At 40.3% G+C, this 27,273-nt stretch overlaps 2 protein-coding genes across 2 annotated transcripts; both read right to left on the bottom strand.

Moving 5' to 3' along the window:
- Positions 1–10,401: 10,401 nt before the first annotated feature.
- On the bottom strand, positions 10,402–13,569 carry LOC133860323 (benzyl alcohol O-benzoyltransferase-like). The gene is made up of 2 exons (XM_062295951.1): positions 13,010–13,569; positions 10,402–11,670 (listed from the first exon to the last, which is right to left on the bottom strand). The coding sequence occupies exons 1-2, from the start codon at positions 13,463–13,465 to the stop codon at positions 10,747–10,749; spliced, it is 1,380 nt and encodes a 459-aa protein (XP_062151935.1). The 5' UTR covers positions 13,466–13,569; the 3' UTR covers positions 10,402–10,746.
- A 7,262-nt stretch (positions 13,570–20,831) lies between these two features.
- Positions 20,832–23,899, bottom strand: LOC133860317 (benzyl alcohol O-benzoyltransferase-like). The gene is made up of 2 exons (XM_062295945.1): positions 23,340–23,899; positions 20,832–22,102 (listed from the first exon to the last, which is right to left on the bottom strand). Exons 1-2 carry the CDS (start codon positions 23,793–23,795, stop codon positions 21,179–21,181), a joined length of 1,380 nt encoding a protein of 459 aa, XP_062151929.1. The 5' UTR covers positions 23,796–23,899; the 3' UTR covers positions 20,832–21,178.
- Between the last annotated feature and the right edge of the window lie 3,374 nt (positions 23,900–27,273).

The following is a 27,273-nucleotide window of genomic DNA, read 5'->3' as shown; positions in this document are numbered from 1 at the left end:
GGTCCTTTGTCCAAAATTGGACTTTTCCCCTCACCCCCTGGTCCTCTACCAAGAGGGGTGGTCCCTTGTCCGAGATCGGACTTTTCCCCTCACCCCCTGGTCCTCTACCAAGAGGGGTGGTCCCTTGTCCGAGATCGGACTTTCCTCATCACCCCCCTGTCCTCTACCGAGAGGGGTGATTCTTTGTCCAAAATTGAACTTTTCTCCTCACCCCCCTAGTCCTCTACCAAGAGGGGTGGTCCTTTGTCCAAAATTGGACTTTTCTCCTCACCCCCTGTTCCTCTACCAAGAGGGGTGATTCTTTGTCCGAGATCGGACTTTTTCGTCACCCCCCTGGTCCTCTACCAAGAGGGGTGGTCCATTGTCCGAGATCGGACTTTCCTCATCACCCCCCTGTCCTCTACCGAGAGGGGTGGTCCTAAGTCCAAAATTGGACTTTTTACGAGGTTATTACTCCTCTCCCAATTTTTTAACGAGGTTATTACTCCTCTCCCGATTTTTTAACGAGGTTATTACTCCTCTTCCTTTAATCTAATCCGGAAGTTATCAAAAATGTCATCAGAAATGTTAACGGGATTTTATGTATTAAACATTCGATAACCAATCCTCCAAGCTCTTACCCCCCCCAAAGCACTCCGGTCTGAGGATAGCTAGCCGGAGTGATTTGTCCTGGGAGCACAGAGCCTATGAAAATGAATCAAGTCCGAAAAGCCAAATGCCGATTTTCCCGTCCGGTGTCTTGATTCTCTCAAGGCCTTATCCTCGTCTTCTTCCTTGTTTTTAGCGAGGTCACCTCCTCGGATTCGTTGTTTTTTACCCGTTATTCCCCTCGTGGGGGCGGGCTCCCTTTATCCCTCCTGTCCTGAGACAGGGGTCCACCCGTTACTCCCCTCGAGGGGGTGGGCTCCCTTTAATCCCTCTGTCCGGAGACAGGGGTCCACCCGTTACTCCCCTCGAGGGGGCGGGCTCCCTTTCAATCCCTCTGCCCGGAGGCAGGGGTCCACCCGTTAGTCCCCTCGAGGGGGCGGGCTCCCTTTCACCCCTCTGTCCGGAGACAGGGGTCCACCCGTTACTCCCCTCGAGGGGGCGGGCTCCCTTTCATCCCTCTGTCCGGAGGCAGGGGTCCACCCGTTAGTTCCCTCGAGGGGGCGGGCTCCCTTTCATCCCTCTGTCCGGAGGCAGGGGTCCACCCGTTAGTCCCCTCGAGGGGGCGGGCTCCCTTTCATCCCTCTTTCCGGAGACAGGGGTCCACCCGTTAGTCCCCTCGAGGGGGCGGGCTCCCTTTCATCCCTCTGTCCGGAGACAGGGATCCACCCGTTAGTCCCCTCGAGGGGGCGGGCTCCCTTTCAATCCCTCTGCCCGGAGGCAGGGGTCCACCCGTTAGTCCTCTCGAGGGGGCGGGCTCCCTTTCATCCCTCTGTCCGGAGGCAGGGGTCCACCCGTTAGTCCCCTCGAGGGGGCGGGCTCCCTTTCATCCCTCTGTCCGAAGGCAGGGGTCCACCCGTTAGTCCCCTCGAGGGGGCGGGCTCCCTTTAATCCCTCTGCCCGGAGGCAGGGGTCCACCCGTTAGTCCCCTCGAGGGGGCGGGCTCCCTTTCATCCCTCTGTCCGGAGACAGGGGTCCACCCGTTAGTCCCCTCGAGGGGACGGGCTCCCTTTCATCCCTCTGTCCTGAGATAGGGGTCCACCCGTTATTCCCCTCGAGGGGGCGAGCTCCCTTTCATCCCTCTGTCCGGAGACAGGGGTCCACCTGTTAGTCCCCTCGAAGGGGCGGGCTCCCTTTCATCCCTCTGTCCGGAGACAGGGGTCCACCCGTTACTCCTGATTTTTTAACGAGGTTCTCACTCCTCTTCCGATTTTTTATTTATTATATACTCCGGGAATGTCATCGGAAATTAATCCAGCTTTTGCCCTCAAACAATGCTCTCGGAATGTAACGTCGAGAGCTTTGCTTTTCGCTTTATTTGTTTGTATAATAAAAACAAAGCTCCTGCAAAAATGCTATAGAAAAAGATCAATAGATCCAATGGGAGACCGTCAGGATGGGATCAATTCCTATCTCTGTATTATAAGCTCCAATATTTGTTAAGAGTCAGCAAATACAAACATGTATATCTAGCATTTACCCTTGAAATCATGACATTACCAAAGACCTCGGCAATCATGCTCCATGGGGGCATAGTAGTTGATTAATTATCAGTCTTTGTCTTTTACTGGAGAGACCTTCCCAGGTCTGATACTCCGAAATTTACCACCTTTGGGTTTTATCCTAAGAGGTACAGACGTATATGTCTATGCCACCAATATTCAACATCCAAGTTCTAATAAAAATGAAATAGAAAGAGAAAGGAGAACTTATCTCATTATTTCCAGGAGACCGAGTCTCGATTTGCCTTGATTCCTTTGCTGTTTTACCTGCCTGGTTCCACAATTCCCATTGGGCTGCCTCCATGGTCACGATCAACTCGCAGATGCTCTAGACACTGCTTCTCATGTCGAGGAAAGAAAAATCTGCAGGGACCCATGAAGGTTCGGCCCAGGGTCGAAAGTAACCTCCTTGGCTCGCAACTACCCTCTCTTTTCTTTTTAAGGCCTTCTTGAAGATTCCGTACCCAAAACCGTGGTTCTCATATCGACAGTTGACAAGTAAATAGATCAGGAATTCGGGCACTCAAATGGATTTCGAAAATGTCCTCGGAACTAATCCCGGACTTGTTCGTTCGAGAATCCCATTTCACCAACTACCGTGAGTTTCATTGTCCTGGGTCCACTCATTCAGGCACTGACCTCCAAATATCTTGGTCCTTTAGCATGTTGGCAATCCGCTCTCAATCCGACCACATAGCTTGCATGCGCTGACGATCCGGGGACTACAGTGTGGGAGGCAGGTGTAGTTGGGATACCCTTGATTATTTGCGAGTTTCTGTGAAGTCCGGACTCACACAAAATCACCAATCTGATACCGGTCCGGGGGATGTTACGATAATTGTGGCCCCCGGACCCCGAAAACAACCTCGGACACGGTCTCGAAAACAACTCCAGAGGTGACCTCGGACACGTCCTCGGACATAACCTCAGAAACGCCCTCGGACACGACCTCGGACTACCTAGAACTTTCCCTGTTTTGTTTTTCTTTTATAAACGAGATACCTGCAAAGGTGTCGCACGGAGGGTGGATTTTCTAGCTTCCTAACGCCGAGGAAGTGGGCCTCGGCTCTCCACTTCTTGTTCTTTATTCTTGTCAAAGTCACCGAGGTCCCACCTTTCTGTCTTCCCTCTCTCCCTTGCAAGATCCGTACGTTCCCAAGCCAAGTTCGTGACTGCACGAACATATCCCACTCGACTTGTGCTCTGTTCATGCCCTCAATTTTCGAAAGTCATTGGTCCCCGAATAGTCCGTCGTCTAAGAACGTTAGTGCATTTGTTACCCCGAAATTCTCATGTCGAAGCTCCTAAATACCCCTGCTCATGTCTGGACTAAACATAACCTATCTCTGCGCGGTCCAAGCTTCATCCGGCTGTTTCGGACCTCCATTGTGGGTCATGTCCACCTTGACCCCATTAATCCCAACGGCCTCCAAATGTGAGTGAAGCCCCTTGTACATTTGATCAACGAGCTGCAGTGGAGCCAACCCGATCCCAGTTTCGACGACCTTATCCACCGCCAGATCCTCCATGGTCATCTCCAACCCCGGTGAGAGCACCGGCCTCACAACCATCGATTCAGGCAATCCGGGCACATTGGGCCGGAGACCACCCCAATGCCCACACAGCGCGTGCCACATATACACGTAGTCCTCGCTCTCGAACTCCTCCTTTAGGTCCTCAGGTAGTCTACCGCCTGGACTCAATAGCATCTCTTCATCGTGCTCAACTCAAGCTCCATCTCCCCTTTTATTGCTCACGAAGTGCAGCTAACATGCTGCAGAGAAAGCTTCTCTTGAAACCGAGGTCGAGATTGCCACTGGTCCAATGTGCTATTAGGTAATCATAGCCCGAGATGCTCCGAAGGCCTTTCAGGGAGGTCTCCTGAGAATGCTGGATGCCAGAGGGAGAACCACTGGAAGCTAACAAGTCCTGGAACCGTTCAGACAGTTCGCGACTGCACCTTTCTTTTATATGAAATTTTAATATTTTCTCTCGTGCATGGGACCCGTATCCAGGCTTTATCACTTAAACCTTTACAGGTCGGTGACCTATCGCTCTACTGGTCCACAGGACACGCATGAGATGCCACGTGGCCTTATAGCCACTTTCATTTGCAGAGGGGACACCTAATAATTAGAAACCTCTTCACCGAGTTTCCGGGATCGACCTCGGAACAGGGCGTGTGTGGAGGAGATCCAAAGTTCCGCTGTGTGCCCGAGGTTTCGAGCAACCAGATATGCACCATGAAATCTGCCATCCCAGATTCCGCTGTCTCGACGGTGGGGATATGTCCATACTCTTGCTAAGCTAGCACATCCGGGCTTTCCCGTCTTCTTTTGGGGTGTCTCGTGTTCTCGGAAGTGCTTTCGGACAGGACCCCGGACACGATCTCGGACAGCTTCGCTTTTCTTTGATGAACGATGTATTGCCCTGTCCTCCGCATGTTCATGCAGCGTGTTCATCTTGAGGTGGCCTGTTAATCAGCCTCAGCCTCTGCATGACGACCCTTTCTTGTCCTCTTCTTTCTAATCCCCTCCCTTGGCCAAACCCGACCTGGGCTCCTCGTAGTTGGACATCTCCTCAAATAAAATTCTTGGATCGGTCCCGCCAATCCTCTTTCTTCAATTCAGCATCTTAGTTTGGCCAACCATCAACTAAGCGAGTCTCTTCCTGTGGATATATCATGCGATGACAAGATATAACCACCTGCTGGTGGGACCCAGCAGATGTCCGGGCACAAGGCTCCCACGCGGGGAGGTCGACGAACGTAGTTTCATCTGGTCTACATTATTTTTGCGAAAAGGTGGAAAACTCAAACCTTCATCTGTTAAGACCTGGCTACTGAACCATGCCCGGAGTCAAACGTTGCTTCATAACCCATCTCCTTTCATTCGTAATAAATGATGCTGTCAGAAAAATATCATTTCCCATAAAAATTGATAAAGCAAGGGCACTCTTCCCCATTATTTTTCCTTTTTTTTTTCAACCTGAAACGTGGCCATCTCTCATCCTTATGTTTCCCAACAGTGTCACTTTCAAGTCAACGAATAAAATGCAAAGAGCCTCTCAGGAAATTGTTTCTTTCTACACAAATTACTGAAAATGCAAATGCAAATTTCAACATCCAAACCATAATAAACAGTAGAAGACTCATCTCCCATCATATGTGGTCGGCCGTCAGCTGATGCTAATGGATTCAGGTTTTCAAATTCTCAATTTGACCCTTACCGCAAAGGACCTTCTATTCCGAAGGGAGGGGGCTAAATACGCGTGGAAAACCAAGCACCAGTCTGTACTCAGCAAACTGTCCAGACGAGCCAAGAAAGTTTTCATCTCTTTCAACAGGCTTCTTTTGTAAATTCATGCCTGCAAATCTGGTGAAGGCAAATCTTGCCCTCCAGCGCAACAATACTCAGAAAGCCAGAACAAAATTGATCTTCATAAGGTCGGAGTACTGAATACAAATGCGCTGCTCTTAGACTCAGATCTGTCCCATAAAGGCTCCGATTTGCCACCCTCCCCTTCCCTTGATGAAGGATACCTCTTATCACCGGTCACCGTTCTGAGCTTTTGTTTTAGTAGGAGCGACCACGTCGTTCCCACAGACGGCGCCAAATGTTGATGATATTTTTGAGTCGGTGACGTGGCATCATCAGAGACGTCCCTTTGTCCGCGCCCTGACCTACAAAACAGGAAAGACCCGCCGGGGGGTGGCCGGCAGAGCCTATGAAAATGAATCAAGTCCGAAAAGCCAAATGCCGATTTTCCCGTCCGGTGTCTTGATTCTCTCAAGGCCTTATCCTCGTCTTCTTCCTTGTTTTTAGCGAGGTCACCTCCTCGGATTCGTTGTTTTTTACCCGTTATTCCCCTCGTGGGTGCGGGCTCCCTTTATCCCTCCTGTCCGGAGACAGGGGTCCACCCGTTACTCCCCTCGAGGGGGCGGGCTCCCTTTAATCCCTCTGTCCGGAGACAGGGGTCCACCCGTTACTCCCCTCGAGGGGGCGGGCTCCCTTTCAATCCCTCTGCCCGGAGGCAGGGGTCCACCCGTTAGTCCCCTCGAGGGGGCGGGCTCCCTTTCATCCCTCTGTCCGGAGAAAATTCCTCCCCTACCCAAGGTGGGGCCAGATTTGCCTTCCAAGTGGGACTTCGGACACCGGAAAGGATTGGTCCCCGGACAGTGACCCTGGTCGCAGGAAGCCTTCAATATTTATAAAACCAGTCAAACCAAGTCAGGGAAGATATGAGACGTCTACATGGAGCCCTGTGCTTGACAGGGGTAAAAGAGACATATAGCACATAGGGGTATAAAAAGGGAGTGTCAAAATTATTAAAGGCAGATCTAATATATCTAGGAGATTCTCTCTCTCTCTCTACTCTTCTTACAAACACTGGACTGACTTGATCGTCGGAGGAGGCTCTGCCGGCCACCCCCCGGCGGGTCTTTCCTGTTTTGCAGGTCAGGGCGCGGACAAAGGGACATCTCTGATGATGCCACGTCACCGGCTCAAAAATATCATCAACAACACTCTTGTCGGTGATGATAAAAAATGACAGTCTAGCCAGAGATGAGAAATAAATTTTCAATTGGCCTTTTTATCATTACACGAAACTTGTACGAAAACCAAAATTATTGGCACAATTTTGTATGTCCCAAGGTATTTTTTAAGTTTTTTATTTTGAAAGTTTAAATTCACAATTTTGGCATAAATCACCTTTTATTTTGAAAGTTTAAATTCATAAAATGTGATAAATTTAATTATTTAATTTATATTATAATACTCTTTCTTACGTATAGACTCAAACTCTCCATTAATAAGTGAAGTCACACACGTAAAATATTTAATTGTTCAAATTCAAGACATTTACCGTGATACTATGTTAAAGTTTTTATTTATCTCAAAATCTTAAGCGAATAAAAAATGATATATAAGTTTAATTATTTAATTTATAATATTCTAACAATTCTATCATTATCATATATTTAACATCAATCACTAAGGGTGAAAACACGGTTACGGTTAGTGGTTATTACCTCTAACCACTAACACTAACCGTCTCATGCAATTATTTTATTTTTCTAACCGCAATCGTCCCGCCTTATTCGTTTAGTGGTTATTTAAAGCAATAACCGCATCGTATAACTGCTTCTAAATTTGAGCATTTTTTTGCCTTCATTGGACATCTTTTTTGGGCATTTTTTTTTAAAAAAAAAAAATTATTTTTTTGCCGAATGTATTTTGTCATTTAAAACCCAATATGAAACGACATTGTTTAAGTGTTTAATATATCTATATATGGGTCGGCGGTTAGTAACCGCTTCCACCTACTTCTAAAACTGCTTTCCACCTCGTCATAGGCTGTTAAGTGTTAACGATTTCTTCCAGTGAACTATAAACGCGGTTATTAACCGCCCACATTTTCACTCCTATCAATCACATGCCACTCAAACCGATATATATCATTGAAGTTGTATTATTTGCACACATCCATCTTGTACACACATTGGACACATACAATGGTGTGAGGACCCATGTGGGATGTAGACTTTCGGCAAGTTGCTGAGAATCTAGAGTAGAAGCTTCCTCCATCCATTTTTCTTTAGCAAATTGACGAGCCTCCAAAATGGTAGTCTCCGCCTTGAGCTCTTTGATACATTCAAGACCACATTACTTAGCGAAAGGTTGCGTATCTTGATGAGATTTTTGGTGGTGGCTAATTAGTTGAAAAAAAAAAAATCTTATGTGAACCTCCTACCATTCACCGGGCCAAACCCCAACCCGAATGGTCTTCATACCCATAACCTTCTCCAATACTATTACTCTCACCACCATTATTACGAATTTGGAGTTTAGTGCACGTGGCACGCATTCTACTCCCTAATCGCACGGCAAAGACAAAGGGTTTCTCCTTGGCTAAGATTGGCAGAGGAAAATACTGCTGGCGGCCCATGATGAGGCTGTGAAGACGTACGGACGCACCATCAGCGTCTTGGTGAAAAAGTACGATTTGATTTGATTTGATTTGATTTTTTTAAAAAAAAAAACAAGCAAAAGGGATGACATATATCGCCATTTAGGGTTAATGAGATCAATATTTTATTAATTCATAGGATATTGTATTATATAATTTTCTTAAATTTAAATTTAATTATTAAAATTGTTAATATATTAAGGGCCAGTTTAGGTTTGCGATTTAAAAATAATAACTTTAAAATGTACGATTTGAAAACATGATTTTTAAAAACGCAGTTAAGTATTTGGCAACATCGCAATTCAACTTTTAAAATTACAGTTTAACCTTTAAAATTTGCGAGTTTTAAAAAAAACACCCCTTCTTGCGATTTAAAAACTCTTATTTTTTACAATTTCAAATCGTAATTTTTAAAAAACGCAATTTCAAACAATCTATTTTCTATGATTTTATTTAAAATCGAATTTTTTTTCTACGACATCGCAATACCAAATACACCCTAATATTAACCACTTTTAAAATATAGTAAAATGTGATTAATAATGGATATTGAATTTAGAGTTAATAAAAAATAATAAATATTAATATAACAAAATCTTAACCATTTATTTGAAAATAATAAAATTTAAAAATTACGCATCGGGTTTTAACTCTATTACAAATTCCACCTAAAAAAAAAAAAAAAAAAAAAACTCGAACAAAAATTTGTTTCTTTGGTTAAAGAAAAACAAAATAATGAATCCCTACTAATTATGTTTTCAAAACTTTAAAATTAAGTCAGTACGTACTGTCTCCAAAATTAATTTTGGCTTCCATCTTTTCATTAAAGAACGATCATGTACCCTTGAATCTAACCAATTAAAAAAAAAAAAAAAATCATAGCCAATCCAAAGTATTTATGGAAAGAAATGGATATGATTAAAACAAATAATTTTTTTTGTTGATAAAAAGAAAAAGAAAAAGAAAAAAAAGATCCTAGTTAGGAAATAAATACCCTCTTGCTCGAATCAATAGACAAGGTAACTCTAAAAATGAGGGTGTTGTGGCAGCTAAGGCGTAGGTGATCCCATATATTGTTGACCCTATCAGGGCTAAAACTGTGGCGGCTTGGCACGCAATTTCTTCTTGCAGTGAAGTGGGGAGGCTAGGTTGCATTGTTATTCTGGAAGGAGATTCTTCGATAGTTGTTTCGGCTGTGAGGAAGGAGGGTTCGTGCAACCAAGCTTATGGCCAACTTATATATTGATGACATCAAACATTGTTTTCGTTATTTTCTCATTGATGTTTTTCATATTAGGTGGGGTGCTAATATGGCTGCCCACGTGGTGGGTAAATTCGCAATTTCTCGACTATTGCACAACGTTACGTATAGATAGAGAAATGTCCTTCCTTTATTTAAAGTATTGTACTAAGATGTTTCTCTTGATTGATGAAATTCTTTCGTTTATCAAAAAATAATAAATAATCATGAAAAATATTATTTTATAATTATACCCAACCCCTTAAATAATCATGGTTGATGCCACATAAGCATGTCCCCAAATTCTATAGTCATTAAAATTGACAAGTCATATCTATAGCTCCTGATTAAATATCAATTACATCATGAATAATAGTAATAATAATAATTATTATTATTTTTTTTTTTAAAAAAAAAAAACCCTTCTTTTTGTGAAGGTGTGGAGGCCGGCCTCCACCCCACATGGAGGAGAGATTTTTTTTTTTTTTTTTTTGTCTTTTTATCTAATTTTATTATTTTTCACGATACAATTGAAATTTCATACTAGTGATGGGTATATATATATATGTGACATTTATGATGGACAATGATCCTCTACATTTCAAATAAATGAAAAATATCTATTGATTCTATTTCATGGTCGGGATTTAAAATTGATTTATCTAACGGTGTACATGATGTCATATTATTTAAATATTTTAAAAGACTTACTAACATTAACATCATGTACACCATTTAGATTTACAAACTTTAATCATAGCCATAAAATGGAGAAGATCATATTGCATTTATAACTTGACAAAGGTGGTTACATATATGGTGATTCTCACTTCTACTAACAATTTGGCCGAAAAAGATGAAGGAGATCGAAAGTGATATTTCAAGTTTTACAAATAACGGTAGGGATTCTCTCTTTTTGGAACCGAGGTAGTAATTTTTAATTGAGTTAAAACCTAAAGAATGATTTTTATTTTCTCTATGTCTAAGGTTGACATTTTGATAATAGCAGGAGAGACGTACAAAATTAATAATAATAATAAAAAAAGTACATTTAAATTTTATTAAAGTTCATAATAAAGCATTCCCACAACAGCCTTTTTTTTTTTTTTTTTCTTTATTTCGTGACTTCTAATTTGGTAGTCCAGAATATTCCTAGCAAACGGCACTCATGCTAGTGGATTTAGGTCGATCCCTGCAATTCTACAAATCTATATTGATCGACCACAATTATACTATGTCATCAGCTCTAGCCAAAAGAAACCTTTAACCCCCTTAATTCCCTTCTACTTCTCCGGCCAACCACCCTTGAGAAAATGGACGGCCAGACATAAACGTATACATTTGAGTCGACCCTCTTATCTTACATTAATAGCCACCGGCAAATTGGCTTCAAAGTTTTGATTTTTTCAGGCAGCTAACTGGCTTGTCAGTCAACAAGCAATCCAACTCCTTAATGAATCTTTCCATGGCTAGAGCAGGCAAGGAAATTGGGACCACGATCCCATCCTCTCCCTTACTGTTCTTGAAAGGCACATAAAAGCTTAAGCCTTCTCCTCCTGGCGTGGTCCCCGCCCCACTTTTTGCTGGTCCACCATAAGTCGCCTTGCCCCACCCAAGGTCCACCTCTCTAAACCTGGCACGTGTCACGTCTGACACTATGAAAGATCGCACAGCAGTAAAGTGGGGTCGACCTCTAATCACCAACATATCAGCCACTGACCGCATGTACTCCTCAGTCACCTCATTCTTCGCTTTCTTCACCAGTTCTAAAGCGTAACCAAGCGGATTCTCACAGAGCTTCTCAGAAGTTGTTACTGCCGCGGGGTATACGAAACCGTTACCATAGTAACCGGTCGGTAACGGAGGGTTGAGTTTGCTGCGTGCGTTGACGAGGCACAACAAGCGCACCTCTTCATCACGATCGTGTTGTAGTGCTATGGTACGGCAGCGCCAAAGGCAGGCGGTGAGTACCTCGAATGTGGAGCATTGGCTCAAGTGACGTGGCAAGAATCTACGAAGGGCAGACACCTCATTAGGGCCAAAGAAAAAAGAGTTGTGTGCTATGTCGTCGAGTGGGAGGATGGTGCCCTTAGTGTCGGTCACTTCGTCGTACTCTCGGTGTGTGCATGTCACACGCGGTGGGTCTCTTGCATTGAGAAGGTGTCTTTGCCACACAGGTTGAATGGATGGGGCACGTGCACCATGTGCCATCTCGGCCATGGCCATCAAGAACTGAACCAGGCCAGCAGCATCGCTCATTGTGTGGTTGAGACGCAGGGCAAAGATGAATGCACCACACTTGAGGCGTGTCACCTGCCAATCAACACAACAAAAGGACGAGTAGATGTTTAGATAGTAGAAGAGTACGTTATATAGACTTTAATTAATTAATTAATTTATTTTTATAGGTAAATGAAGAAAAATTACAGCTAAAAACAATAAATTAGGGCTGTGTAACCTAACAATAAGCACCAAAGAAAACATAAATTAGGCGGGAATGCATCAAATGAATGACGCGGCCCCATCAATTCTTGGCACAAATGCTAAGAATTGAGGCCACCAGTAAAAGAGGTTAAACAAGGTGTGGATAGGTCTTGACGAACACTACCCAAACATCTGTTGAGTAACAACTATAGGGAACATTAAGAAGATACAGAAAATAAAAAACAACACAATTCCAAAAATACAAAAATAACAAAACAAAATCATATCAGCATTGGAAGGGATGAATTGAGGCCACAAGCATGGTTGAACATAGCTAGTGTCGGTGCGTGAAGACCACGCGCCAGCACTTGAAGACCTCTCTCTAGTAGAGGACGCTGAGGGCTACCGCAAACAACTGACAATAGAAGTGAGGAAAGGCTGGGAGGAGAAACGTAGCCACCACGCATTAATGGGTGAGATTCACTTGCTGGTGCGTGCAAGCCACGTTCCAGTGTGTAGATGTCTGGAGAAGTTGCGGCTAATGTCGACAAAGGCGGAAGATGATGGGGAACACGATGGACAGGCGTGTGTCATGCTGAATTTGAAGGAAGAACATAGATCTAGCTTCGAAAAAATTCAACCGAAGATCTTATCCAAATTCAGCAGAAGAGACGATGGAGGAGGGAGATGGTTGATGAAAGCTGTGTTGATAGTAAGAAAAGCAGATAAAGGGCCTCCAAAGAGGTGGATAAGACTTGAGAAAACTCTAACAGAATATGTGCATCAAAATAGGAGTAGACAAAGGGGGAAAGGAGGAGGAGGGGAGAAGAAAGGGAAGAAGAGGAAGAGGGAAGCACAGAACTTCGACCTCTAATAGCTTTTGGGTCTGAAAGTATTTCAAACAAAAAAGACAGATGGTGAACCTCACCCCATGTGAAGGGGTGTGTAATGAGTATGTAATTTTAGATGCTCCTTTTTCTATGAGTGTTTTTCTAATACTCCCCTTTTAAAATATAAATTTATAAAAATATTGTTGATTAGTGTTTATAAAATTTCAATTTAATCTTTAAAATCGTAATTGAAAAATTAAAATTGTGGATTTCTTCTTTTTTTGGGGTGTAATAATCATCCAATATTGATTAACACATCTGCATGACGTACCTTTAAATGTGATAAAGAAACAAAAAGAAATAGTTGAGTTCTCTAGCTAGCTAGAACATGCATGCACCTGGATAAGCAGCAATGGGCAATTGAGGATCCCTCCCGAGCCGGGAACATCAAAAAGGAGCTCCTCCATGCATGGGAATGGGGGTTGAAGAGCATCGCCAAACTGTTGAAGATTAACATCGGCATCGGCCTCGATAAACATAACACCCTCGCCGGTACACTCTACTACAAGCTTCCGGCCAGGCCCTTCCCTGAGCCTGCCGGCAAAGGGGTAGTAAAACACTAGCGTTTGTGCAAGTGCCTCTCTGATGACTTTCACAGGGTCTTTCCCGTGCATCGAGGGATTATATCTGTAGAATTGTATCACAGGGATTTGAAATCGAAAACCCTCTTGGTCGTCAATATCAGACAGTTGCTTGATCTCATGGGGTGTTGGCCTAGCCGGAGCAACCAGTTCCGGTTTGCACCTTCGCACTGTGAATGCTAGAGGGGTAGTCGTTGCTCCTGCCATTGCCATGCCTAGAAAAATGGTGATCGAGTCTGATCAAAGTAAGGAAACGGAAGTTAATTTGGTTGTGGTGGTTTGTGTTGTGATGGATTTTCCAAGTGTTACAGTATTTATAGAATGAAATGAAAAATGCATACGCCATACGTACACCCCTTTTTGGTTTCGTGATTTTCTTGGCTTTTGGCTTCTCTGAGACTGATCGATCAACTCCTAGATTTGACATGTAGTACGGACTGAAATGATAACGTTGAACATAAGTTACATAACGAAGGCATGTGCACTCAGAAGTAAAGGATTCCACGCGTTTTAGATGAACGGACCGGCGACACGCCGACAACTAATTAATGACCTGCCTTGAAGTAGTTTGTCCATATGGTAAAGTTCCTCTTTCACAACTGTATATACTTTAATAACGCTACCCGAAAATAATTTTCATTTTTTATTTATTTATTTTGTTTATGCAAGAAATATTTTTCTTTTTTGTTGTGAAAATTATTTTCATATCAGCGTTGTTGTACAAGCGTGCGATTGGATATGCGATTTTTTGAAAAATTACAAATACTTAAAAATTTTATTTTTTAAAATTATGTTTGGGAAGTTTACAAAACTTGAGACAAAATTAGAAAATATTGAATAAAATTTGTGTAGAATTTAAATTCTAAAAACAGTACTTGAAAGCTAGATTTCACCCAAAAAAGATGCCATAAAAAGTGCAAATTTAAAACTTAAAAAGAAAAGAGTTTTTTTTTTTTTTTTTTTTGAAAAAATAGACGATCCTATAAACGAAAAAAAAAAAGTAGATTCTTCAACATTAAACTAAAATAGTGCTGAAATAATTACAAATGGTAAAAAAGGTAAAACAAGTGATCGGGTCCTCTCGATAGACAGCACTAAACAGTTACAAAAACTGAAAAAGTACAAAGTAAAAGAAGTCTATCTGAACCTCCATTTGAGAACATCAAGAACCACCCAAGGAAGGCCCAAGCGATAAATTAAGGCTATTTCAAAACTTTAATTGTGTTGTGGAATATTTGTTTAAATGATAATAAGAAGTGATTGATGTGATATAAAATTTGAGAATATTTTATAAAAAAATTAAAAAAAATTTGTTTTGTAGTAAATTTTTTTTATTTAAATAATAATAAAAAATTATTGTTGTGATATAAAAAATGTAAAAAAGTAACAATATTTTTAAAAAAAGTGAAAAAAAAAAAAGTGAGAATAATTTATCAAACAAACCCTAAACTTTGTATCATGCATTCTGTTCGCAGCGATAAGGTTAAGTTTTGACGGGCTATCCCGCTGCCACCTGTCGTCATCAATATTGTCACGCCAATACGCCATTGCATGTTAATAGTATTGTCACGCACTGACTCACGCCAGGTGGGATGGACGCGACACGTACGCCACTGCGCCATCTCGGCCACGGCCATCATGAATTGGGGCCGCATCGTGTGGTTGAGGCGCAGGGTGAAGATGAAACCACTGTACTTGAGACGCGTCACCTGCCAGAGAATCAACTAGGAATAATTTCAAAGAATGGACATGAGAAATTTTTTTTTTTAAAAAAAAAACATAGATATATATATATTTTTTCTAATTAAATACATATACTCCCTCGAATATGTTCCGAAACTACCAATACAAGAAATTGCAGAGAATTTATATATATTAGCAAACGGGAAAAGCAAAAAAGCCAAGAACAAACACAAGAAATTGTAGAGAATTTGAACAGCAGACCACACATTATGTCAATTTAGGATCCAATTATGCCTTTAGTGTGTATATAAATATATATTTGGAAAATTTTAGCCCTTTCTAAAAATTGAGTCAAAAGAAAATTTGCAAAATTTTTCGAATATGATTTTAATCATTTTGTATTTGATTGACATAACCGTAGAATCTTCGTTCGAAATCATCCCCGACAAAGATAGTGTTCGGACATGCATGTAGTCCACAACAGCACATGGACGGCTTAAATGCTGCTTTACTTTTTATTGAACCAGACATTTTTTATGTTGAGTGGTCGTTTATTGGTGGGAGCATCATCGGTTGAGAAGAGTTTTGAAGTTTAAGGGTTATTAATTTGATACCATGTGAAATATATTGGAGAAGTATATGGAAGAGATAAGGAGTGGAATAGAATAATGGACTACATTGTATTGAGTCTTGTTCATGATTGTATTACAAGAGACCTCTATATATAGAGAGGCTATGAGTAGTAGGCAATAAACCTAAGACTATATAAGGTAGGGAATAAACCATATTCCTTACCGTTACCATACTAAGATTCATCCATAATAAAACCAGGGCATATCATCCTAGATTGTTCTTGGACGGAAACTTCTGAAACGGGCCCTGAATTCACGATCATTACCTTCGTAATGACTGCATCCCAAGATTTCCTCTAATCTCCGGAAATGGGTTCCTCCATCAAAGTGCCAGCTATACCACAGCCGGACTTCCCCTCGCCGTCGAGTCTAGCTGTATCTCCGACTGTGTTCTCCTCTCCTTCATCAGCGGGGGACTAAGGAGCCCTCCATGCATATCCTTATTCTCTTCGACGGCCAAACCTAGCTTCATCAATCGGACCCCTCCTGGCGGTATTTGAGACCTGTAGCCAATTACCATACGGGTAATTCTCCTCTGCACCATGGGCCGGCTACATCCAAGCTAGCTGCATCCCAATGGACCATGCTTAATCACTCCACACATGAAACATAACCGCGACAATTTTTCATACTTGAAAGGGATCCAGATGGATCGGTTTTGAAAGTGTAACATTCGCTCCCTTGGAAGGGGTTTGGTAAGATCAAGCCAAACCTTCACCCTAAGTTACTCCCCCCATCCCGCCTCTCCGTCCATAACATCTAAATCCTCAACCTTCCCCACTGAAGCCCCCATCTTAAACCCAACATCACGACCCATGCATGCAAGAGGCAGCTTATACATGCATACCCAAAAGGCAGCGCTACCAAAGTTTACGTTGGTCGGAGAAGTTAATCCATCGAACTCTACGAATGAGATCAGATATTCATCAAACAACCAGGGCCGTCCTTCCATAATTCTTATTTTATCCCACTCGTTATCAAATTCCACGACAAACATGTTATCTCCAGTTGCCTGAAAAACCGTTTCCCCCGCGAGTCGCCATGCATGTTTCAGGGGAGCCTTAAGAAAATCTTTAGGCACAACCCTGTCCGATAATAGCTTCCCAATCAAACAATATTTTCCTCTAGACACCATTGGTTCAATCTCCGAGTTTTCCAACCCCAGAGGTTTCATCCTCCAATAGAGAAAACTTCCCCCACAGATTTGACAGATCCTCCTCCACCGAGTTGGGCTCTATGCTCACCAAAGAGAAACAATGAAAGCAACAGAGATGGAAAGGACAAAAACACAACTCCAAGTTCAAAAAGGTATGGAGAAACACAGCTTCAGCCTTAAGAGTCTAGAGAGAAAAACTCCAGGCGAAGAACATTATTATTGAATGCAGAGTTAATAAAAGATAAAATAATGAATCCCTACTAATTATGTTTTCAAAACTTTAAAATTAAGTCACTGTCTCCAAAATTAATTTTGGCTTCCATCTTTTCATTAAAGAACGATCATGTACCCTTGAACCTAACCAATTAAAAAAAAAAAAAAAAAATCATAGCCAATCCAAAGTATTATGGAAAGAAATGGATGATTAAAACAAATAATTTTCTTTGTTGATAAAAAAAAGAAGAAGATCCTAGTTAGGAAACAAATATCCTCTTGCTCACATCAATAGACAAGGTAACTCTAAAAATGGATGTCAGGGTCGTGAATAGGGATGCTGATGGATATGTTGTGGCAGCTAAGGCGAAGGTGATCCCATATATTGTTGACCCTACCATGGCCGAAACTGTGGCGGCTTAGCACTGATCAGTTTCTTTTTGCAGTGAAGTGGTAGGTTGCAGTGTTATTCTTGAAGGAGATTCTTCGGTAGTTGTTTTGGCTACGATGAAGGAGCATTCGTGCAACCAAGCTTATGGCCAACTTATTGATGATATCAAACACTATTTTAGTTATTTTCTCTCTGTTGATGATTTTCATATTAGGCGGGGTGCTAATATGGCAGCCCACGTGTTGGCTAAATTCGTAATTTTTCAACTGTTGGACAAGTATGGATAGATGAATGTTCTTCTTTTATTCAAAGTATTGTATTAGCGGATTGAGATGTTTCTTTTGAATAATGAAATTCTTTCTTTTATCAAAAAAAAAAATAAATAAATAAATAAAGAAAAATTTTATTTGTCCAACCCCTTAAATAAATATCATGGTTTCATCCCATCACTTTTTCCTTTCAAATTGCTGACATGGTTGATACCACGTAAGCATGTCCCCACCGGAAAGTGATCCTTATACAACACACTTTACATAATAATTACACAACATACTCACATGAGGTGGAACCCGACTATGTGGTGGGTTCCACTCACGAGTAATTATAATAGTACATTAAGTGTCCATAAAAAAATGAGGTGGTTTTCAAAATCACTATTTGATCAAAATTATCATTTGATGGATTGTTTCAAATGTCATACCCATGTTCCTCTTGTGTCCCTCTAAAAGTGAGGTGGCTTTTAAAATCACCATTGGACTTGTGATTCTCAATTTTGATCAAATGATGATTTTAAAAGCCACATTATTTTTAGAGGGACACAAAAGGGGCATGAGTATGACATTTAAAATTATTCTCATTTGATCAATCACATGTCCAATGGTGATTTAAAAGTCACCTCATTTTTTGATGGATACTTGATGAACATTTAATGTACTAAATGAATTATTATTTTAAAACCACATCATTTTTTTATGGACACTTAATGAACACTTAATGTACATGTAGAATTACTCTCCACTCACATGAGTCCCACCCCATGTGAGTGTGTTATGTAATTGTTATATAAAGTGTGTTGTGTAAATATCATTACTCGAAATCGTTAAAGTCATTAAAATTGCTCACGATTAAATATCAATTATATCAAGAATAATAATAAATTTCTCAGAAAAAAAAAAAAAACAAAACAAAAAACAAAAAAACACTCCTTTTTGTAAAGGCGTGGAGGCCGGCCTCCACCCCTCACGGAAGAGGGATTTTTTTTTTAAAAAAAAAAAAAATTATTATTATTATTATTAATGTTTGTTGTTTGTTGTTTTTTTTTGTTTTAATCTAATTTTATTATTTTTCACAATACAATTGAAATTTCATACAGGTGATGGGTATACGTATATGCGACATTTATGATGGACAATGATCCTCTTCTATTGATTCTATTTTATGGTCGGGATTTAAAGTTTGTTTATCTAATGGTGTACATGATGTCATGTGAATTAAATATTTGAGTTAAATACATAAAAGCCCTTCAAACTATCATCATTTCTCTGAATGGCCCCCCAAACTACCAGTGCTAGCAGTCCAGCCCCCCAACTACCAATTGCTTACTTTTTGGCCCCATCCGTCACTTTGTGCCATCTAAGTAGACGGAAACCGAGTAATGTGTACAGCACATGACTCTTTTAGCCAAAAAACCTGAAAATACCCATTTCCCGAAAAATAATTTAGCCTCCCAAACTACCGGTCATTCTCTAGATAGCCCCCCGAACTACCAAGGTTTGGACTTTGGCCCCCCAAAAAAAAAATTAAAAAAATTAAAATATATATATATATATATATATATATATATATATATATATATATATATATATATATATATATATATATATATATATATATATTTTAAAATAAAATAAAATAAAAAATATTTTTAAAAAAACTAAAAATTTATTTCTTATTTCTTATTTTTATTTTTAAAAAAAAGATTGGTATTTAGGGTGGCGTTATTTCCCAACCTTGACCCGATCTTTCCGACACCCCTACAGTCACCGTTCGTTTGCAACACTGTGATGATTGATTATTTTTTAGCCTAGTTCGGCTAGTTTCGATTTGCAATCATCAGCTCGCTGATCTCGGCTGGGCTTAGGCTCGATCCGCTCTGGAAAATATCTTCCACTTAAAATAAAAACTTGTGATCGTTGAACCCCAGATAGTTATTGGCCAACATTTTGAATGCCAAAAAATCACAGAGTGAAAAATGAATATGACCATCAACAAACAAAATTGAGGTCACGGCCACTGATTTCTCCGTTAGAAACCGATCAAGGTCTTCAAACACGATGATAGACTTATTCGTCGTTTATAACAAAACAAAATTCAAATTGGAATCATTCATACCCTTTGAAAGATCGGTATCATAGACATCGAATGATAGAAAATTAGCCATGTCCGCATTCGGAGAGGCAGGGACGAGTTCGCAGAGCTGTAGGCGTGCATCGTGCCCAATGACAATGCTGGAAAGAAATAGTACGTCCTCCAATCGATCGCAATATTTTTTTAAAAATAAACAAATAAAAAATAAAATTTTAGTTTTTTTTTTTTTTTTTGAATTTTTTAATTGAAAAATGATACGTGGCAGGAGTAATATGGGGATATTTCGCCAATGAGAAAAGCTAAAAAAAATCAATAACACACTCCTTACACACTCACCCTCTCACATGGGGTGGGGCCCACATGTGGTGGATCCCACTCCATGTGAGAGGGTGAGTGTGTAAGGAATGTGTTGTTAGTGTGTTTGTAACACCTCCCTTCGCTAATAGGGGCATTTTTCAAAGGTTTCGGTAGTTTAGGGGGTCAGAGTATAAGCCTTGGTAATTTGGAGGGCCATCCGAAAAAATGGTGATAGTTTAGGGGGCTAAATTGTATTTTAGGGAGAGGTATTTTCGGGCTTTTTGGCTAAAAGAGTCACGTGCCTTGCACATGACTCGGTTTCCGTCCACTTAGACGGCAAAAAGTGACGGATGAGGCCAAAAAGTAAGTAATTGGTAGTTGAGGGGATTGGACTGCTAGCACTGGTAGTTCGGGAAGCCATTCGGAGAAATGGTGGTAGTTTGGAGGACTTTTATGTATTTAATCCTAAATATTTTAAAAGATTTGCTAATATTGGCATCATGTATATCATTTAGATTCACAAACTTTAAATCATAACTATAAAATAGAGAAGATCATATACCATCTATAACTTGAAGGAAGTGGTTACATGGTGACGCTTGTACTAACAATTTGGCCGAAAAATATGAAGGTGATCGAAAGTGATATTTCAAGTTTTACAAATGAAGGTAGGGATTCTCTCTTTTTGTACACAAGGTAGTAATTTTTAATCGAGTTAAAACCCAAAGAATAATTTTTCTTTTCTCTCTGTCTAAGGTTGACATTTTGATAATAGCAGGAGAGATGTACAAAATTAACAAAAAAAGAAAAAGAAAAGTACATGTAAAATTTATTAAAGTTCATAATAAAGCATTCCTACAACAGCCTTTTTTTTTTTTTTTTTTTTTTTCTTTATTTCGTGACTTTTGATTTGGTGGTCCAGAATATTTCTAGCAAATGGCACTCATGCTAGTGGATTCAGGTTGATCCCTGCAATTCTACAACTCTAGATCGTTCATTTAACTCAAATGAACGATACAATTATACAATGTCATCAACTCTAGCCAAAAGAAACTTTTAACCCCCTTAATTCCCCCTCTACTTCTTCGGCCAACCACCCTGGAGAAAATATATGGACTGCCAGGCATACACGTACACATTTTAGTCGTCCCTCTTGTCTTCCATTAATAGCCGTTGGCAAATTAGCTTCAAAGTTTGGATTTTTTCAGGCAGCTAACTGGCTTTTCAGTCAACAAGCAATCCAACTCCTTGATGAATCTTTCCATGGCTGGAGCAGGCAAAACAATTGGGACCACGATCCCATCCTCTCCCTTACTGTTCTTGAAAGGTACATAAAAGCTTAAGCATTCCCCTCCAGGCGTGGTCCCCGCCCCACTTTTTGCTACTCCACCATAAGTCGCGTTGCCCCACCCAAAGTCCACCTCTCTAAACCCGGCACGTGTCAGATCTGACACTACGAAAGATCGCACAACAGTGAAGTGGGGTCGACCTCTAATCACCAACATATCAGCCACTGACCGCATGTATTCCTCAGTCACCTCGTTCTTCGCTTTCTTCACCAGTTCTACAGCATAACCTAGCGGATTCTCACAGAGCTTCTCAGAAGTTGTTACTGCTGCAGGGTATACGAAAACGTTACCATAGTAACCGATCGGTAACGGAGGGTTGAGTTTGCTGCGTGCGTTGACGATGCACAACAAGCGCACCTCCTCATCACGATCGTGTTGTAGTGCTATGGTACGGCAGCGCCAAAGGCAGGCGGTGAGTACCTCAAATGTGGAGCATTGGCTCAAGTGACATGGTAAGAATCTACGAAGGGCATACACCTCATTAGGGCCAAAGAAAAAAGAGTTGTGGGCCATGTCGTTGAGTGGGAGGATGGTGCCCTTAGTGTCAATCACTTCGTCATACTCTCGGTGAGTGCACGTCACACGGGGTGGGTCTCTTGCATTGAGAAGGTGTCTTTGCCACACAGGCAGAATGAATGGGGCACGTGCACCATGTGCCATCTCAGCCATGGCCATCATGAACTGAACTAGGCCAGCACCATCGCTCATTGTGTGGTTGAGACGCAAGGCAAAGATGAATGCACCACACTTGAGGCGTGTCACCTGCCAATCAGCACAACAAAAAGACAAGTAGATGTTTAGATAGTAGAAGAGTGTGTTATATGGACTTTAATTTATTTATTTATAGGTAAATGAAGAAAAATTGCAACTAAAAACAACAAATTAGGACTAGGTAACCTAACAATAAGCACCGGAGAAAACATAAATTATGAGGAAATGCATCAAATGAATAATGCAGCCCCATCGATTCTTGGCACAAATGCTAAGAAACAAGGCCGCCAGTAATGGTGATTAAACAAGGCGTGGATAGGGTCCTGACGAACACTACCCAAACACCTGTTGAGCAACAACTATAGGGACCATTGAGAAGATACAGAAAATAAAAAACAACATAATAACAAAAAGTCTAAAAATACAAAAATAGCAAAACAAAATCATCTTAGCATCGGAAGGGGTAAACTGAGGCCACAAGCATGGCTGAACATCGCTGGTGTCGGCGCATGAAGACCACGTGCCAGCACTTGAAGACCTCTCTCTAGTAGAGGACGTGAGGGCTATCGCAAACAACCAACAACATAAGTGGTGAAAGGCTGGGAGGAGGAACGTAGCCACCACGCTTTAGTGGGTGAGATTCACTCGCTGATGTGTGCAAGCCACGCTCTGGTGAAGTCGCGACTAGTGTCAACCAAGGCGGAAGATGATGGGAAACACGATGAAGAGGCGCGTGTCATGCTGAATCTAAAGGAGGAACGTAGATCTAGCTTCGAAAAATTCTGTAACAGAATATGAGCCTCAAAAGAGGCGTAAGCAAAGGGAGAAAGGAGGAGGATGGGAGAAGAAAAGGAAGAGGGAGGTGCATGGAAGAGCTTCCACCTCCCATAGCTTTTGGGTCTGAAAGTATTTCAAAGAAAAAAGAACATCTAAAATTACACACTTATTACACACTCCTTCACATGTGATGGTGTACCCCACCCCATGTGAAGGGTTGTGTAATTTTGAGTATTTTTCTGAGAATTCCCTTTTAAAATATAATTTATAACAATACTGTTGATAAGTGTTTACAAAATTTTAATTTAACTTTTAAAATTGTAAATGAAAAATTAAAATTGTGGATTTCTTCTACTTTTTTTTTTGGGAGGGGGGGGGGGGGGGGGGGGGGGGGGGGGGTAAATGGGTAATAATCATCCAATATTGATTAACACATCTACATGACCCTCAAATGTGATAAAGAAACAAAAAGAAATAGTTTTGTAGTTCTCTAGCTAGAACATGCATGCACCTGGATAAGCAGCAATGGGCAATTGAGGATACCTCCCGAGCCGGGAACATCAAAAAGGAGCTCCTCCATGCATGGGAATGGGGGTTGAAGAGCATCGCCAAACTGTTGAAGAGTAACATCGGCATCGGCCTCGATAAACATAACACCCTCGCCGGTACACTCTACTACAAGCTTCCGGCCAGGCCCTTCCCTGAGCCTGCCGGCAAAGGGGTAGTAAAACACTAGCGCTTGTTTTAGTGCCTCTCTGATGACTTTCACAGGGTCTTTCCCGTGCGTCGAGGGATTATATCTGTAGAAATGTATCAATGGGACTTGAAATCGAAAACCCTCTTGGTCGTCAATATCAGACAGTTGCTTGAATTCATGGGGTGTTGGCTTTGCCGGAGCAACCAGTTCTGGTTTGCACCTTCGCACTGTGAATACTAGAGGGGTAGTCGTTGCTCCTGCCATTGCCATGCCTAGAAAAATGGCGAGTCTTATCAAAGTAAGAAAGGGAAGTTAATTTGGTAATTGTGGTGGTGCGTGTTAAGTGTGATGTATTTTCCAAGTCTTAACGGTATTTATAGAAAGAAAGCATACAACTTTTTGGTTTCGTGATTTTCATGGCTGCTGACTTCTCAAGGACTGATCAACTAATGACTTTGACATGTAGTACGGACTGAAATGATCACGTTGAACATAACGAACGAAGGCATGTGAACTGTCAGAACTGAGAAGTAAAGCATTCCACGCGTTTTAGGCGAACGGACAGGCGACACGCCGACAACTAATTAATGACCTGCCTTGAAGTAGAGGGAATATACTTTAATAATGCTAACCGGAAATAATTTTTAATTTTTTTCTTTTTTTTTTTAATGCAAAAAATGTTATTTTTTTTATTGTAAAAATTATTTTCATGTCAGTGTTATTGCATAAGTGTGCGATTAGATGTGCGATTTTTGAAAAAATTGCAAATATTCAGATAATTTTTTTTTTGAAATTATGTTTAGATGATCTAAAAAATTTGAGACAAAATTAAAAAAAATTGGATAAAATCAAGAATTTAAATTCTAAAAACAGTACTTGAAAAATATATTTCACCTAAACATGCCATAAAAAGTGCAAATTTAAAAATTGAAAAGAAAAAAAAAAAGCCTTAATAAGAATGTTATGAGTTTTTTTTTTTTTTTTTTTCGAGATTTGTCCTACTTTTTATTTTTTTTTTTTTTTTTTTTCAAAGTAGACGATCCCATAAATGAAAAAATGGTAGACTCTTCAACAATAAACCAAAATTAAATTAAAATACTGCTTAAATAATTACAAATAATAAAAAAAAATCAAATAAATGATTTGGCCCTCTTAATATACCGCACAAAACAGTCACAAAAACTGAAAAAGTATAAAGTAAAAAATGTCTATTCAAACCTCCATTTGAGAACTTTAAGAACCACCCAAGGAAGGCTCAAGCGATAAATTAAGGGCTATTTCAAAACGAGTAATGCTACATGTCATACTCATGTCCCTCTTGTGTCTCTCTAAAAATGAGGTGGCTTTTAAAATCACCATTGAGCTTGTGATTGATCAAAATTGAATTTTGATCACATGGTGATTTTTAAAGCCACATCATTTTTAGAGGGACACAAGAAGGACATAGGTATGACGTTTAGAATTACTCTTTCAAAACCTTAGAATTCCCACACTCTACCTTTTGGTTTAAACTTTGTATCATGCATTCCCAACTGGGATTTTTGTCGTACATACCTTATTATTCACAGCGATAAGGTTAAGGTTTTGACGGGCTATCCCACTGCCACCTGTCATCATCAATATTATCATGTCATTGTTCATAGTATTGTCACGCCAGGTGGGATGGACGCCACACGTACGCCACTGCGCCATCTCGGCCGCGGCCATCATGAATTGGGGCCTCATCGTGTGGTTGAGGCGCAAAGTGAAGATGAAACCACCGTACTTGAGGGGCGTCATCTGCCAGAGAATCAACTAGGAATAATTTCAAGGAATGGACATGAGAAAAATAAAAAATAAAAATAAAAACATATATTTTATTTTCTAATTAAATACATATACTCCCTCAAATATGTTCCGAAACTACCGATACAAGAAATTGCAAAGAATTTATATATTAGTAGTACACTCAAGTCTAGACAACTACGTACATAAATTTTAAATTTATATGTTTTACCACTTGCAATAATACGAATCAATGATACTATATATTGGAAAATCCACCTTTCCCGACAAGGGCTTTTGCCGACCAAGAATGATCCAAGTAGCCCGAGTGTCAGATGTTTCATTGACCGACAGAAGGCAATGATTGTAAGGTTGACAAAGAGACGCTATTAGGTGACTGAACACCAGGAAATCTGAAATTCACTGAAAGCTCATACTTCACCAGTGATGAGTCAGCTTGTCAGTCACTATTGGGAGCGTACCTGAACACTGCTCATGCCAGAAGAAGCGATGTCCCTTAGAAGCCGGAATAACCTTACTTAGCCATAATTACAATGGCCTATAAATAGCAAGACCCAGGTATTAAGTTTTTTTGGACACTCGAACTCTCTCTTTGACTCTCACTCTCTCTCTCTCTCTCTCTAATACATCTGTCTAACTTGGGCATCGGAGGAGAACCGCTGGGGACACCCACAGAGTGTTCTTGTCATTTTTGTAGGTTACTTGGAAGCGTTACTAGGGACAGTCTCCACGTCACTGGTCGGAATCTCCATCAACATTATAGTAAGAGTTATTGAACCACAAAGATTGTGGGGTTGTTTTGCATAACGGGATATTCAAATAACATAATTAACTTAACATTGAAAAAGAAAACAAAAGTAAAGTTGTAGAATTGAAGCTACAACGGATAAAGTGATAAAATGAAACAAACTTAAAAGAAATTTAGGATAATGATCTTATAAAATCCTCAACCAATAAAATGCTTAAAGTCTATATGGATCTTTCTAACATGCATGATATGAGCGCGTGATGGACGTCAACCATCACGACGACTTCGACATGAAAACAATTTCGTTAAGACGTAATAATAAAACACCTAGTTTCATATCAAACAACTCCACGTAAAGATTTAAACTACAATTGAAAAACATTTACACTGTAAAAGGTGTGGGGTGATTAATGCTCCCTAATTTACTACTCTATAAAACATCTTAATAAACTACACAATATATGAAAACTCTAATTAAGCCATAATGATAAGGTATCTAGTTTCACACCGATCTATTCCACATAAAAGTTACACTACAATGAAAAAACGTTTTAAACTACTAAAGGGGTAAAACGATCGGTTTCAAGGGTGTTAAAATATCATTCCCTAGGTTGATGGTGGAAGACTGAGTAGCTTTGAAAGGGTTGATTTACCGTGGGTTGGTAAATTCTGGTTATTGACTTTTGAGTGTGTAATTCCTGCAATTATTGTAATCTTGGCCTACAAGATGTGGGGAGTTTTATTATCCTTTTTAGATTGGTTTTATGGAAAATGATTAAATATTATTTTGATAAGTGAGGCCATGTATTTTGTTTTAGGAATCATTGATTGGTCTATGTTCTAAAATTAGCTATGCGGTTTTATGGTGATTTCTTTAACAGGTATTGTTATTGAGTTATATGGTTTAAATATGAAAACATGTTCATATGTTAAGTTCTCCTTATAATTATGTTCAAACATATTTTATGTTGGTTGTGTGTTATGATTGAAAACTTTTGAAGTTAACAAAGTGATATCAATATCTTGCTAAAAATATGCATAGGTTTCTTTATGACTAATTGATCTTTGCTTTAGAAACGAAGTTTGGTATTTTGGTTGTGTTCCTTTTTATGATAGGAATATAAATTATAGTATTAATGTTTAAAAATTAACATGTTGAATTCCAGTCATAACGATTGCTTCTATGTATGTATGTATGGGACTTTGGAGTTCATG

Source organism: Alnus glutinosa, chromosome 1, assembly GCF_958979055.1.
Source record: "Alnus glutinosa chromosome 1, dhAlnGlut1.1, whole genome shotgun sequence".
NCBI classification, from domain to species: domain Eukaryota; kingdom Viridiplantae; phylum Streptophyta; class Magnoliopsida; order Fagales; family Betulaceae; genus Alnus; species Alnus glutinosa.
This window is presented reverse-complemented; position numbering and strand designations above follow the sequence as displayed.

Excerpts from the sequence above, each read along its gene's own strand:
- LOC133860323 (XM_062295951.1), bottom strand. The coding sequence starts at position 13,465 with ATGGCAATGGCAGGAGCAACGACTACCCCTCTAGCATTCACAGTGCGA. Across the intron at positions 11,671-13,009 it reads GCCCATTGCTGCTTATCCAG|GTGACACGCCTCAAGTGTGG; the intron begins GTGCATGCATGT and ends GTTGATTGGCAG.
- LOC133860317 (XM_062295945.1), bottom strand. The coding sequence starts at position 23,795 with ATGGCAATGGCAGGAGCAACGACTACCCCTCTAGTATTCACAGTGCGA. Across the intron at positions 22,103-23,339 it reads GCCCATTGCTGCTTATCCAG|GTGACACGCCTCAAGTGTGG; the intron begins GTGCATGCATGT and ends GCTGATTGGCAG.